This window comes from Bos taurus, chromosome 19 (genome assembly GCF_002263795.3).
Source record: "Bos taurus isolate L1 Dominette 01449 registration number 42190680 breed Hereford chromosome 19, ARS-UCD2.0, whole genome shotgun sequence".
NCBI lineage: Eukaryota > Metazoa > Chordata > Mammalia > Artiodactyla > Bovidae > Bos > Bos taurus.
The window spans coordinates 6,424,412-6,441,073 of NC_037346.1; the positions used below are offsets into that span (position 1 = coordinate 6,424,412).

A 16,662-nucleotide genomic window follows, 5' to 3' on the forward strand; every position below is an offset into this window, starting at 1 on the left:
AAGTGCACAGGCAACACTCTCTACAACTGACCACATACTAGAGCACAAAATAACCCTCAACAAATTTAAGAGTTATAGAAATTATTTCAAGCATCTTTTCTGACCATAATGGCATGAAACTAGAAATGAATCCCAGAAAAACAAAAAAAAAGGAAGAAACAATTACATAGAGACTAAATAGCATGCTACTAAAAAGTGTTTAAATGATAAAATCAAAGAAGAAAATAAAAAATACTTCAAGAAAAATGACAATGAAAGCAGAACGATAGAAACACTATGGAATGTGGCAAAAATAGTTTTCAGAGGAAAGTTTATGTTGATACAGGTCTTCTTTAAGAAATAAGAAATTTCAAGTGAATAATCAAACTCACCACCTAAAATAATTAGAAAAAGAAGAACAAACAAAACTTCAAGGAAGCTTAAGGAAGGAGTTAAGAAGTTAATAAATCAATAGAGATAAAAATAATGGAAATAGAAAAATCAATAAAACCAAGACCAGGTTCTTTGAAAGGGTAAACAAATTTGATAAACCTCTGGCTGGGCTCACCAAGAAAAAAAGAGAGAAGACCAAATAAAATAAAAAGTGAAAGAGGAAAAACAACTGATACTGGGGAAAAAAAAAAAATATATATATATATATATATGACTATGCACAATTATATGCCAACAAATTTGACAAATTAGAAGAAATGAACAACTTTTTAGAATCAAACAGCCCACCAAAACTGAATCAAGTAGAAATAGGTTGCTTGAACAGACCAATCACTAGAAGTGAAATAGAATCTTTAATTAAAAAAAAAAAAATCTGTACGAATAAAAGTACAAGACCAGATGGCTTCACAGGCAAATTCTACAAAACACACAAAGAAGAATTTAGACTGATCATTCTATTACTCATCCTAAAGTTCGAAGAGAAAGGAACATACCCAAAGACATTTTATGGGGCCACCGTCACCCTGCTACTAAAATAAGACAAAGGCACTACCAAAAAAGAAAATTACAGACCAATATCTTTTGATGAATATACATGCAATAATGTTCAATAAAATATTTGTAGACTGAATTGAACAACACATAAAAAATCATGCACCACAACCAAGTGGGATTTATCCTAGGGCCACATGGCTGGCACAGCATATACAAATAAATCTGTGATACACCACCACACCAACAAAAGAAAAGACAAAGCCACATAATAATTTTAATGGATGCAAAACAAGTATTTGATAAAATTTCACACCAATTCATGATAAAACCCTTATGAAAGCAAATATGGAGGGAACATGTCTCAATATAATAAAAGCTATTTATGACAAACCCACAGCCAACATAAAAATCAATGGTGAAAAGTTGAAAGCCTTCCCAATAAAGTAGGGAACAAAACAAGGATGCCTACTCTCACCACTTCTCTTCAACATAGTATTGAAGACATGTGTCTTAGCCATAGCAATCAGACAAGAAAAATGAATAAAATATATTCAGAATGGTAGGGAAAAGGTAAAATTGTCATTATATGCATGTGACATAATACTCCATATACAAAACACTAAGGACTTCACACCAAAATATTAGAACTTACGCATGAATTCAGCAAAGTAGCAGGATACAAGATTAACATACAGAAATCAGTTGCATTTCTTTATGCTAACAGTCATATATCAGAAAGAGTATGTAAAAAAAAAAAAAAGCTAATAATGAACCAGAAAAGTAGATTATCTAGGAATAAACATGACCAAGGAGTTGAAAGACTTGCATGCTGATAAATATAAAACATTAATAAGGAAATTAAGTAAGATTCAAAAAATAAAAATAAAAAGACATCCTATGCTCTTGGATTGGAAGAATTTTGTTAAAATGGCCTACTACCCAAAACAATATACAGATTCAATGAAATGCCTATCAACATATTCATGATGGTTTTCCCAGAATTCTAACAAATAATTCTAAAATTCATATGGAAACATAAAAGACAACAAATTGCCAAAACGATCCTGAGGACAAAGAACAAAGCGGGAGGCATAACTTTCAGTCAATACTACATACCTACAGTAATTAAATCAGCACGGTACTAGCACAGAGACAGACATTCAGGTCAATGGAACAGAATAGACAGCTCAGCAATAAACCCACATACCTATGGACAATTAATCTTTGATAAAGGAAACAAGAATAATATACAATGGGAAAAATGCAGTCTTTTTAGCAAGCAGTGTTAGGAATGTTGGACAGCCACATGTAAATCAATGAAGTTAGAACTTATCCTCACTCTATACATAGAAGTGGAGAAGGCAATGGCAACCTACTCCAGTACTCTTGCCTGGAAAATCCCATGGATGGAGGAGCCTGGTAGGCTGAAGTCCATGGAGTCGCTAGGAGTCAGACACGACTGAGCGACTTCACTTTCACTTTTCACTTTCATGCATTGGAGAAGGCAATGGCAGCCCACTCCAATGTTCTTGCCTGGAGAATCCCAGGGACCGCAGAGCCTGATGGGCTGCCGTCTCTGGGGTCGCACAGAGTCATTCACGACTGAAGCGACTTAGCAGCAGCAGCAGCAGCAGCATACACAAAAGTAAACTCAAAATACTTTAAAATTTAAATATAAGACAAGACACCATAAAATTCCTAGAAGAAGCAAAACATTCTCTGATTTAAATCATACAATGTTTTCTTAGTTCAGCTTTCCAAGGCGATGGAAATAAAAGCAAAAATAAACAAATGGGACTTAATGAAACTTACAGGATTTTTCACAGCAAAGGAAACCATAAACAAAACAGAAAGGCAAACTATGGACTTGGAGAAAATATTTGCAAATGATGCCACTGACATGGCTTAATTTCCAAAAGATACAAACGTGCCCTATAATTCAATAGCAAAAACCAAACAACCCAACCAAAAAATGAGCAGAAGACCTAAATAGACATTTCTCCAGAGAAGATATATACAGATGGCCAATAGGAACATGAAAAGATGCTCATCATCACTAATTATTAGAGAAATGAAAATCCAAACAACACTGGTACCACCTCACAGCAGTCATAATGGACATCATTAAAAATCTACAAATAATAAATCCTAGAGAGAGTGTGGAGAAGAAGGAAACTCTTAACAGGGTTGGTGGCAATGTAATCTGATGCAGTCGTGGAAAAAATTATGGAGGTTGTCAAAAAACTAAAAATAGATTTGCCACATGATCCAGCAATCCCATTCCTGGGCATATTATCAGAAAAACTATAATTCAAAAAGATAAATGCATCCATATGTTCAAAGCAGCACTATTTACAATAGTCAAGACATGGAAACAACCTAAATGTCCACCGACAGATGAATGGATAAAGAAGATGTGGTATTTATATATATACATATATAAATATATATATAATCATCACTGGGCCATTATAAAGAATGAAATAATGCCCTTTGCAGCAACAAGAATGGACCTAGAGATGATCATACTAAGTGAAGTTCAGGTCACAAAGAGAAAGACAAATACCATATGCTATCACTTATATATGGAATCTAAAGTATGACACAAATGAGCATGTTTATGAAAAAAAACAGACTAACAGATATAGAGAACAGACTTGTGGTTGCCTGGGGGAGATAGAGCGCAGGTGGGAAGGATTGGGAGTTTGGGGCTGGCAGTTGCAAACTTTTACATATAAGATGGGTGAACAACAAAATCCTACTGTATAGCTCAGGACTACATTCAATATCCTGTGATAAATTAAAACATAATGGGAAAGACTATGGAAAAGAAGGTATGTATATCTATAACTGAGTCACTTTACTAAACAGCAGAATTTAATACAACATTGTAAATCAATTGTACTTCAATAAAAAGTTTTAAAAAGAGAAGCAATATATCATGTATTGCAATTAGGTATTTGTGGATTTTAGCATTACATGCCATCTAAATTTTCTTCACATGTTATAATTTTTCTTAATGAATATTAATTATTTTTATAGTTATAAAAATTCACTTCATTGTTTCAAAGGAAAAATGAAATTGTGAATATGTTTGTTGAGATCCTCTTTCAAAGGAAATGATTCTTTGATGCAAGAATTTGGATGGGGCTGCTAAACACCTGTAAAGAACATTTTATTGATGGAGAAGGAAAGATGTCATCCCACAATTTGTCCTCTAGTGTTCTGGCATTTCTCAGTGCTGCCATGAAGACAGTGTTTAAAGAAAGTTGTCATGATAGTTCATTCTTGGGTATTCACATAAATCACACTGTTCTATTTTTCTCTTCCTTGAGGGCTTTCTTTTTTCTTTTCTATAATATTACAGGACTGAAGTCACTAAGGGCTAAATTTATCAATACATTCAGGAGGGATGGGGACTAGTTCCAGGAAGCAGTTTGTCTTCATTTATCCAGATAACCAAAGCTGATTCATGTAAGTTGGGGAGATCATAATCTCTATACATAGCTATCCTTTTTGCTCACTGGGTATAGAAAATGGGGCCACACTATTCTTGAACAGAAGCTAATTCTTTGTCTTCCCAAGCTAACTAAAACGTGTGTGGGTGTAGATGTGTGCTGGTATAAAGCCTCATCCTCTGTGAAGTTGATGGGAGGAGACAGGAGGAGGAGGGCTTTTCTCTTGACTCCCTCCCTCCTGTGGGGCTTCCACAGCACAGCACGCATGGAGGTCAGACCTACCAGTCTCTCATTTGCTCATTGGAAACTCTTGGTATAATACCACATGCTCTCAGAGCTAAAACACCCGTATGAATTCAGTTTCAACTTTACTTTCCATTTTCCACCAGGTACTTTCACAGACATCTGAGATTCCTAAACTGAGAATTATGGTTATGCCACCTAAGTCAGGAGACCCTTGAAGCCTCAGGATCTCTAGAAAGATTTTCACGTTTACACCTTGACTTCACATAAGTTCTTGGAACAGTGTTTAAGGATGTAGGTTCACTCCTCTGGGGTTAGCCATTAGGACTGTGTTAGCACCTGGAAGTAGAGGTGCATTTAAAAGGTTCATTTTTGTTTCTTTTGTTTGTTTGTTTCTGTACTGGAATTAAGTCATTAGTTTAATCTTAACAAAGAACCCTTTGCCAAGAGGGTCAGGAATTGTACAATAAACTTTTTGGCAGGGGTGTCAGGAATTAGTTGTCATTGTACAGAGAGTGAAGTGTATCCCCTCCAGCCTACATCCTCACAGAATATGGCTTGAAAACAAGGAAAATCTCTTGTACTTAGAAATGATCTTTTTTTCTGAATAAAAAGGACTATGGTTTGAAGCTGGTGTTTCTTCCCCCATTTAGTTCTTTTTTTAAGCTTTTTAAAAAATTTTAATTGGAGGATAATTGCTTTACAATGTTGTGTTGGTTTCTGCAATACAATACAACAGCATGAATCAGCCATAAGTATCCATATATCCCCTCCCTCTTGTACATCTCCTCCATCCCTCCCGCTTCATCCCACCCCTCTAGGTTGTCACAGAGCACTAGGCTGAGCTCCCTGTGTTATACAACAGCTTCCACCAGCTTTCTATTTCACATATGTAGAGTAGTATATGTTTCAATGCTACTCTCAATTTGTCCCACCCTCTCCTTCTCCTGTTGTATCCACAAATCTGTTCTCTATCTACATATATCTCTTTTTCATTCTTTTATACACAAGTTTTTTATAGAAAAAAAAAAAAGCAGTTGCTGAAAAATTCCATCTTGAAATTGGTAAAACAATAATGTTTTGGGTTTCATTATGGCCCATGGTTATCTAAAATAGTCTGAACTCTGCCTATGTGACATTTCCACATGAGTGTTTAATAAGCACTTCAAACTCAACATGCTCAAAGTAGAACTCTCGGTCAGCCCACAGGTCACCACCTCTGCAAGCTTTCTCTCTCTCAAAAATGGATCTCCCATCTACCTGGTTGTTTAAGCAAATGTTAGAAGATTTGTTCCAGCTATCTCTGTCTCTACAGCCAACCTGTCAGCAATTTCTGTTGACATTACTTGCAAAATGTTACCCTAAATTACTGACTTCTCCCCATCACTATTGTTACTGCTCTGGCCAATCGTCAACCTCTCTTCTCTGGATCATTGTACTGGTCTTCTAACCCATCTCCTTACTCATTTATGTTCTATTTTCTACCAAGAAGCAAGAACTATTAAAAAAAAATTTCCCTATTTTAAGTTATTGACTGGCTTTCCATAGCTACTAGAATAAATTTTTTTGCCCACTGCCTTGGTTCACAAAGCCCTCTGGACCCAGCCCCCACTACTTCTCTGACAGCAGCTCCTATCACTTTTCCCCATCACAGTTCTCTGGTCTCCCTGACTTTCTGTTCTTTGAGGAAGACAACCAATACATCAGCCTGTGGGCCTTCTCCCTACCAGGTATGGACATTTCTCATCTTCCCATGGCCAGCTCTTTCTAATACTCAGAACAAATTCTTCTGATAAATCCCTCATAGAGACATTCCCTGAACACCTGGTGATATACAACAAACCACCAGCCCCCCAAAACTAGACACCATTTATCACATCACCTCCTTTTATCCTACTTAAATTACCTGGGTAGCTGTCACCAGCACCTGTGGCAAAGAACAAATAGAACTATGAGAGCAAGATCAGCAAGATCTTCACCTGTTTTTTCACCATTGCATTTCCAAGACCGCAGAGGAGATGCCCAGTAGTGAGATGGCACAAGCAACTATTTTTCATATGCTGTGTAATAGCAACTGGGGAATCAATAGGCTGTTTCTATCTGTTTTCATTTTACAGCCAACTGGACTTTATGAGTATAAGTTCATTGGTACTCTGAGAGCTCTACCAGATCTACTTGTAGATATCGGTATGGATTTAGGCTATATAAGACGGCAGATCCCACAAGTTACAGGTGAGTGACGTGTATTCCTTAAAAAAAATCAGTTAGAAGGTAGAATCTATTGCTATTTTCTCTAACCAGCAGAGATAAATAGGTTTACTTTCTATTATACTATGTTTTATTTTAAATTTTGGCTTAAATATCTGAGGTGCTGCACTGAAATATGCCTTCAATATTTCTAGGACTTCCTTTTTATACTTTAATAGATTCACTCTCCTGTTTGCTTCTGTTTGAACTTACTACAAGTTTGTTGTCATCATACACACACACACACACACACACACACACACACACATACACACATATACACCTGGAAAAGCATGGAAGACTTCTTGGAGAAAGGGGTGTCTGAGCTTTATTTGACAAATTGAACCAAAGTTTTATAAACAGCAAGAATATATATACATGGTGAGGTAAAAAGTGAAGGGTGAGTGGGTTGAGGATGTTTGGCCCAGGGAACAGTATGAGTAAAATGAAGAAGGTGTGAAACAATATGATTTTTTTTTAATCTGTGAGCAGTTGGGTGCTTTTGGGTTGTTGTGGTAACAGAATCTGGAATTAGCCTGGGAGGAGAGTCCAGGGACCCAAGGGCCTGGGCTGGTCACCTGACTACACTTCTTAGATTTTTCCCAGAAATGATGGAGAATTATGAGTGGCATTAAATAGGGGATATTTCTGGCACTTAGAGTGGGGAGTGATCTCTGCTGTCCCAGGCACAACGGAACAGACACAGCTAGCCCAGGGGCCAGAAACCCTGACACGCACTTGCTGTGGTTAGGAATGCTGGTTGCAAGGAAGAAAAGCTAACAAATTGCAGTGTAATGAAAGGAAAAAGTGTTTATTGGTTCATGACATTGAAAATCCACAGTTGTCTGGCTTCCAGGATAGCTGCACATAATAGTTCATTTCTCCAGCTTGATTCTGTCTTCTTCTGTATTGACCAGATTCTCAGGCAGATTCTGTGTCATGCAGAGAGGCCACCAGAAGATGCAGGCTAACATTCTAACCGAGTACACAACCCCAGAGGAACAGGAACTTTTCTACTGATGGCATCCAGAGTCTCAGGATTGGCTCTTATCGCCTCAGCCTGGATCATATATTATTTCCTTCAGCATGCTTGTCATGGTTTAGGGCCGCATACTATTTTCAGCTACTCTTACTTTATGGGGAATGGTGGTGCCGTATATTCGAGGGAGAAGCCAGGTGTTCTCTGGCCATCTCCCTGCCAGTTGTGATTCAGTCATGTGCTGTAGCCATTTACAGAGCCTCTGATGTGATGTGTGGTACTTGCTATCAACAGTCCACACTATGGAGTATGGTCCAGAGGCTGCAGTAGTTTGACTTTTCTGGAATCATCCTGAGGTTCTTAACCTAACTCTGGTCCTCCCAGATCTTCTATAAGCCACCTGAGAACTTTACCAAGACACTTTTGGGCCTAAACTTGCTAGAGTGGCAAGCCAGGATTCTGTCCACATATGCCTTCCCTGAACTAATCACTGTGACCATGTTCTGCTCATTTTCTCAGCCCTGAAATTAACACTGAGTCAGTCTGGGAATACCAGATCACCTGACCTGCCTCTTGAGAAATCTGTATACAGGTCAGGAAGCAACAGTTAGAACTGGACATGTAACAACAGACTGGTTCCAAATAGGAAAAGGAGTATGTCAAGGCTGTATACTGTCATCCTGCTTATTTAACTTATATGCAGAGTATATCATGAGAAATGCTGGGCTGGATGAACCACAAGCTGGAATCAAGATTGCTGGGAGAAATATCAATAACCTCAGATATGGAGATGACACCAGCCTTATGGCAGAAAGTGAAGAGGAACTAAAAAGCCTCTTGATGAAGGTGAAAGAGGAGAGTAAAAAAGTTGGCTTAAAGCTCAACATTCAGAAAATGAAGATCATGGCATCTGGCCCCATCACTTCATGGCAAATAGATTGGGAAACAGTGGAAACAGTGGCTGACTTTATTTTGGGGGGCTCCAAAAATCACTGCAGATGGTGACTGCAGCCATGAAATTAAAAGACGCTTACTCCTTGGAAGGAAAGTGATGACCAACCTAGACATTATATTAAAAAGCAGACATTTATACTTTGCCAACAAAAGTCCGCAGAGTCAAAGCTATGGTTTTTCCAGTAGTCATGTATGGATGTGAGAGTTGGACTATAAAGAAAGCTGAGTGCTGAAGAATTGATGCTTTTGAACTGTGGTGTTGGAGAAGACTCTTGAGAGTCCCTTGGACTGCAAAGAGATCCAACCAGTCCATCCTAAAGGAGATCAGCCCTGGGTGTTCATTGGAAGGACTAATGTTGAAACTGAAACTCAAATACTTTGGCCACCTGATGCGAAGAGCTGACTCATTTGAAAAGATCCTGATGCTGGGAAAGATTGAAGGCAGGAGAAGAAGGGGATGACAGAGGATGAGATGATTGGATGGCATCACCAACTCAATGGACATGAGTTTGAGTAAACCCTGGGAGTTGATGATGGACAGGGAGGCCTGGCATACTGTGGTCCATAGGGTCTCAGAGTCAGACATGACTGAGTGACTGAACTGAACTTAACAGTCCTGCTTAAACCACATAGTGAAGAAGGAGGTAAAAGGTGATGCCCTGAAGGAGCATGAGATTCTGGTGCAAGAAGGGGAAAGTCATAGCAGAGCAGGCAAAAGCAGATGTCCACTCATTCCCTTCCTTTAAGGTCATCTTCAACCTCTTGTAGTAATGGACTGATAAATTTTTTACTCCATGTTCTGCTTCTAATAGGTTTTCTTTCTTTCAAAAGCTGAATTAAATAACACCTTTCTGTGCTGTCAGCACCTTCTCTAGGGATTCTCTTGGTTCCTTCAGAAGCTTAGGCTTGGCTCCTCTTCTAAATGGTTAGTTAGAAGCTTCCCACACAGCTTGAGGGCAGAGGCTGTGCACTTCATAGCATCGCTTTGCTCTCTCTCTCCAAGAGCCGATGCTATTTGCACACAGTAGCATGGTGGGTTTAAGGAGATTTGGTTCCTGTAACTATGATATAAAGCAACACGGGAGAGAGGCAAGAAACTTACAGTTAACATAGTTAAGCCACTTTCTAGCTTTTTCAGAAGGACACTAACCTCTCTTGAAACTTCATTTCTAAGCTGCTCATTTCCAGGACACCTGTAATATGTCACAAAATTTAAGATGAGGAGAAAGGTCACAACAGAAAAATTATTGGCACTGTAGTGTCATCTGATGATTACCAAGATTTTAGAACTTGAAAATTTATTTTTGGATGCCTAATTTTGTTTCACTGCATTCTGTCTTAGAATGTTGTTTGTGGTATACAATGAACAAGTTATGTTGGGTTCTTTTATTTCTACTGTGTTTTTCTATCTACCAGGCACTGTACCTGGACAACAAGATTTCAGTGGTTCTAAATATCTGACTTTCTCTAAAATTCAATGCCTTGTGAGTTAGTGGTTTATTACCCTACAAGGTTGTCATATCAAAGGTTCTTGTTAATTGAAGCCAAAGGAACTTCCAGATGTAATAACGTCTTTTGTGTTGTTTTTTTTGTTTGTTTGTTTTGCTTTGTCTAATAGAAGCCTATGAAACAGAATGCGATGGAGAAACAGTGACCTACATGAAAATGGAGTTCCCTTTTTTTGTGTCCAGCAGAGATGTATCCTTTTCGAATGCATACTATTATTCAGCTTTCTAAGTGTCTTTGTTCTTCATGGCCATGACTCAATGGCGGTATATCCAGAAGGTGGACAACATTGTCTTTGACTCTTGCATAAGCATCTGCTAAAGCTGTTACTTCTTGTGTAGCTTTCAGAGATCTCAGTGTGATTTCTGGGTCTGACGACATGGAGCATCTATAATTGTGGGAAGGCAGCTCATACTTTCCTGAGATTTTTCCTAGAAAATCCTTGTACCACAGATTTGGGGGCGTGAAAACAACTTTTCCTTCAGAGTATTCACTACACTCCCTCAGTCTGTAGAGGAGGAAGCTGGGCCCCAGAGAGTTAAGGTGACCGAGGCGCACAGTCAGGCGGTGAGCAGCCGACTTGGGGATGGAACTCAGGCCCCGCGTTTCCAGCTCTCTCCACCGCCCCTCCTCCCCCAGCATTGGCTCTGGACCCTGTGTGTGTGTGTTTCCTGCTCAGTTTCTTAACATTGAATTACCTTCCCTGTAATAGTGCCTTACACATGGTGGCTGGTCTGTGAATCTTTATTGCGATGAAATGATTATATTACTCTTGGTGAACCAGAACCAGTGAGGACATTTGCCTACTACTATTTGGATATCCACATAGCTTCCTGTGGTCACCAGGTGTAAGTAACCTTGCCTGACCATCCTCTGTGCCCAGAGGTCAATGATTAGGGCTTAAGGGGACGACAGAGAACAATGACCCCGTTGTTTCCTGCGTGAGATTCTGCTCCAGTCTTTCTCCAATGCCCCCACCAAGCCTGTCTACAGGCAGTGTTCCTCTCTGTTCTTGCACAGTGAAGCCGAATCTCAGAAAAATTAAGTTACCCAGGATCACAGCTGGTAAATGACCAATCCTCTGAGATCTCATTGCTTTATTGGAGAAAGGAGGAGTGGGTTCCCCTCATAATTAGAGCAGCAAGGAATCATTGACAGCTGGGTAATGCATGCTCTTGAGCTTCCCAGGTGGCTCAGTGGTGAAGAATCTGCCTGCCAGTACAAGATATGTAGGAGCTGTGGGTTTGAGCCCTGGGTCAGGAAGATTCCCTTGAGAAGGACATGGCAACCCACTCCAGTATTCTTGCCTGGGAAATCCTATGGACAGAAGAACCTGTCAGGCTACAGTCCATGGGGTTGCAAAGAGTCAGACACCAGCTGGAAACTGAGTATGTACACCATGCCTGCTATGAAAAGAGAACCCCAGGTGGGAGGTGACAGGGCTCTGCAGGGAAGTTAGGCAGATCAAGCAGGCAGTGAACTGGCAGATTAAGGGAGCAAACACCAAGTGGAGGCAACAAAACAATTGCCTTTTGCTTCTGACTTGTGGGCTTTCCTTTCATCCATCTGAGAGGTTTGACTCTGGCCTTGCCTTGACTGGCAGTGTAGTGCGTCTATGTGAAGCAGCGGCGAGACCTGGACTTCAGAGGGCGGAAGATTCAGGTGGTCCTGGCCAAGGGCACCTCGCTGCCACAGTTTCCAGAGAGGCCAGGCTTCATCCGGGTGAGGCAGTGCCAGGTGAAGCTGGCTGTGGAGAGCGATGGCCATAACCGGAGCAAAGGTAAAATGAAGGCAGCTGTTGGTGTGTGGTGCACTCTGTGAAGGCTGCGGTGACTGTGAGGCTCAGAAAATGCAGGATGCATTTCCCCTGAGGTCAGAGAACTGGGCATGGCTTCAAAGGAAACAGAGGAGACTCAATTCACCCCTGACGTTTGGCTGCAATGCAAGGTGGATGTTTAAATCTGATCAATCTATTTTTTACTTACTCTTGCATTGTCCAAATGAAATCAGAACATCGAAGTGAACCAAAAGGTTAGGAATTCACTTCAGGCTGCTCTTGTTCTGCACATTCTGGCTGGAGGTGAGCAGGAAACCTAGTGGGACCATCTCTGAGGAGGTACCTCTCACTCAGCAAAAACTAAGGGACTCAGGACCTGTCTGCCTTGAGTTCCATACTCAGGAGAGAATCTGGGAGGGGTTTATGTGGCTACCTGCTGGACTGGAATGGGTGTGGCCTGGAGACTGCAGGGAAATCTGAACATTGTTCTGGTGTGTGTTAGATCTGCCGCCTTGGATGCATCACCCCACTCTTCTAAGTCTCAATTTTATCATTTATAAACTGGAGTTTAATTTTATCAATGTTTATAATGAAGATAATTGAGAGCAATAACTGAGATACATATCCAAATATCTAGTACTTATGCTATGCTATGCAATGCTATGCTAAGTCACTTCAGTCATGTCAAACTCTATGGACTGTAGCCCCCCAGGCTCCTCTGTCCATGGGGATTCTCCAGGCAAGAATACTGGACTGGATTGCCATGCCCTCCCCATCTAACACTTGCCATGGGTTTAAGACATAGCAGCAGAATGTGCTTTGACTGTTTGCCAAAGTGTGTATATAAGTGTCCCATAAAGGAGATGGGAGAGTCCACTTGAATTGTGTCTACCTCCCTCCTTAATTTTTGGCCTGAATGTAAACCTGGATGTTTGCTGCTGTATTTTTCCTCCTTTTTAATTGCCCTTTCTTTCCCTCTCTAGTATTAATTTATTGGTTCATAAACCCTGGTGGCTGGATTCCATCCTGGCTCATCAACTTGCTTGTCAAGGTGAGACCCCCAGAGGCAGGGGGGAAGCGTGCTTGACAAATGTTGACTTACCCTGTGGGGCTGTTAGGCTGAAGAGATGTGCAATCTCAGGACTCATGATGCTCTTTTACGAAGCAGCACGGTTGACTGACTCTGGTTAGGACTGGGGTTGCCAACACCCAGGACTGAGGCTGGGACAAAAGACCAAACTCTTCACCCGGAACATCAGCTCCCCACTACTTTCCCACCAAGATCCCGCCAGCATCACTCTCTGGAACCTTTGGACAATAACCTGCTCCTTGTAGGAACAAGGGTGCCTGTGGGCCCTGTATCTGCTTATGGAGGAGTTAGGCCAACATGGCTTGGGAGACAATGAGATATGCTCAAGCCTGGGGAAGCCTCCAGTTTCATTTCTGTGTTTTCTTTCTATAAGGAGAAGGGACTTCAGTGGTATGCAGATCACTCATGGAGACCATTCAGTCTGCTTTGTGAGGTCCTACTTACGGGCTGGTGGGCTCACCAATTCACAGGGAGAGTAAGAAAGTACACAAACTTGAGTAAAACACATCATAGTTTGAATTCTGGTCCCTACTTCCAACTATGTAATCTAGGGAAGCTATCAGTTTCTCCCCTCAAAAAAAAAAAAAAAAAAAAAAACACGGGGATGGATATTTCCACAATGTAGAGAAGGAGTAACCAAAACAACATTTGGGGAAAGTCTGGGCAATGTTCAACACTAACTAAGAGAAGACATATCCTGCCTCTTGCTCCCAATTCTTACCAATTTCTAATTTTGTAAAGCAAGTCCTTTCTTTCATCTTTTTGGAAGAATCACACAGCCCAGCCCAGTCCCATTTCCTGAGTTTTCTTTTTCTTTTCAAAAATAGTCTCTTAGAATTGTCTTAGCTTTCTACTAGCAAAAGCTAAAATATGCAAGGTCTGAAAACTGTGGCCCCTACTTTACCTGTGCCCTGAGTCTTACCTTTTTCATCATCAGTGCCAACATTCTGTTGAAATCTTACCAGGAGCCCTATTGTCATATTTATTATTCCCCAAGGCATCTTCCTTCACCTTTGCCACATCCTGAGAGTCAAGAGTAGTTGCTGTGAGGACAGAGTAATGACAATCTCCTTTTCTTTGCAGAATGGAATTCCTGGCTTCCTGGCTGACCTGGAGGATGCCTGCCTGAGGTACCAGGGGAGAACCTAAGAGAGATTTGGGAGCTTTTTGTTCATGAATGATGTCCCTGGAAGTGCCACAACTACTGCTGCTCAGGATGTCTGTCATTTTTCCATCTCAGAAGCCTGCACATACTCCAGCACCTTGTGCCCAAGGGTGCCAGCCTGATGCCTGGCTTCCTTTCCCATTCTCCCCACTCTGGGACACACTGCCTTGTTTCACTGTAAAATGTGGGTCAGATTCGGAAAACCCTTGAAGAAAAACTCAGAAGTCTTTGTGGATGGACTTACCAAAATGCTCCAAAGACATACAATTCTAAATCAAAAACATAGGAATATTTTTTATATATAATTTATTTTTTTATTGAAAGATAATTGCTTTACAGAATTTTGTCATTTTCTGTCAAACCTTAACACGAATGGTGTATGTGTATATATATATATATCTCCTCCCTTTTGAACTTCCCTCTGGTCTCCCTCCCCATCCCACCCCTCTAGATTGAGAACATAGGAATCTTTTGATTTCCATCTCAGTTGAAGATCTTCTCCCTGATTTAAAGAAGCAAACTGAGGATAATAAAGATGGACGGGTGGGTTGTCCTCCATATTGTTCAAGTTGCCACTCAATTCTTTGAGGAATTAAAGAAACCTATATTATCTTACAAACCAGGCCTTTATTATAACTGAAAAGGGGGCTCTAGGAAGAATCCAAAGCCCACTTGTCCTTTTTACCAATGCCCAAATGTACCCTTTTCATCTTAAAATGTTTGCAGATATTCTAAAAGTTATGAACTTAAGGAACAAAAGTCCTGGGTGCAACTTCCATCCTTTCTTTGTGTCTTTGACATATAAATATTCTACATAGTCTTCTCTAGGATACAAAGGAATCTCATAAGAAGGAGAGAAAAAAGTCCATTTTGATAATTAGGAGCAGGAAACATCTTAAAAGTCTCACTTGTAAATATTAGTAAAAAACTATCTGAGCAGATAACCTTAATTTATTCCATCTTCCAGAATCACAATGGACCCAAATCTTCTTTTATAAACCCCTGAGTTTCATATTATCATATCTGTTTATTTCTTTCTCTATCTATATGCTATAGTGAATTTTTTGTATTTCTGAATTATATTTCCAAAGTTATTTTTAAAGGCTCCAGTAATTGACTTGAAGTTCAACAAAAAATATACAAATCAAGTGTACTATCAGAAATATAGAAACTAACCCAAATGTTTTCCAGATTCATGTGATCTAGGATAATATTTGGTAAATAAACCTATTTTACAAGGACAATTGAGTGGTGCTACAAAAACACTGAAAATACCCTCATTTTAATCTGGTAATATACCCAAACTTTTATACTATTCATGGGGTTCTCAAGGCAAGAATACTGAAGTAGTTTGCCATTCCCTTCTCCAGTGGACCACATTCTGTCAGACCTCTCCACCATGACCCGCCCATCTTGGGTGGACCCACAGGCATGGCTTAGTTTCACTGAGTTAGACAAGGCTGTGGTCCTAGTGTGATTAGATTGACTAGTTTTCTGTGATTATGGTTTCAATGTATCTGCCCTCTTGCAACACCTACTGTCTTATTTGGGTTTCTCTTACCTTGGACGTGGGTATCTCTTCACGGCTGCTTGAGCAAAGCGCAGAGTAGAGCACGGATGGCTGAGATGGGGCACAGAGCACGGCCGAGAGGAACTAACCCATGTCTGAGGTCAGGGGACAGAATGGGAAAGACGAGAGATCTCTTCAAGAAAATTAGAGATAGCAAGGGAACATTTCATGCAAAGATGAGCTAGATAAAGGACAGAAATGGTATGGACCTAATAGAAGCAGAAGATATTAAGAAGAGGTGGCAGGAATACACAGAAGAACTGTACAAAAAAGATCTTCACAACCAAGATAATCACTATGGTGTGATCACTGACCTAGAGCCAGACATCATGGAATGTGAAGTTAAGTGGGCCTTAGAAAGCATCACTACGAACAAAGCTAGTGGAGGTGATGGAATTCCAGTTGAGCTATTTCAAATCCTGAAAGATGATGGTGTGAAAGTGCTGCACTCAATATGCCAGCATATTTGGAAAACTCAGCAATGGCCACCTGGAAAAGCAGTCCTTTTCCAGGACTGGAAAAGGTCAGTTTTCATTCCAATCCCAAAGAAAAGCAATGCAAAAATATGCTCAAACTACCGCACAATTGCACTCATCTCACATGCTAGTAAAGTAATGCTCAAAATTCTCCAAGCCAGGCTTCAGCAATATGTGAACCATGAACTTCCAGATGTTCAAGCTGGTTTTAGAAAAGGCAGAGGAACCAGAGATCAAATTGCCAACATCCACTGGATCATCGAAAAAGCA

At 40.3% G+C, this 16,662-nt stretch overlaps 1 protein-coding gene across 1 annotated transcript in view; it reads left to right on the forward strand.

Moving 5' to 3' along the window:
* Positions 1-14,330, forward strand: part of LOC528282 (phosphatidylcholine transfer protein) — a 79,204-nt gene extending 64,874 nt beyond the window's left edge. Inside the window, exons 5-9 of the mRNA XM_002695566.6 lie at positions 6,746-6,860; positions 10,427-10,506; positions 11,923-12,094; positions 13,075-13,142; positions 14,265-14,330. Coding sequence (XP_002695612.1) covers positions 6,746-6,860; positions 10,427-10,506; positions 11,923-12,094; positions 13,075-13,142; positions 14,265-14,330 — 501 coding nt within the window. The remainder of the gene's footprint in view (positions 1-6,745; positions 6,861-10,426; positions 10,507-11,922; positions 12,095-13,074; positions 13,143-14,264) is intronic.
* Positions 14,331-16,662: the final 2,332 nt, after the last annotated feature.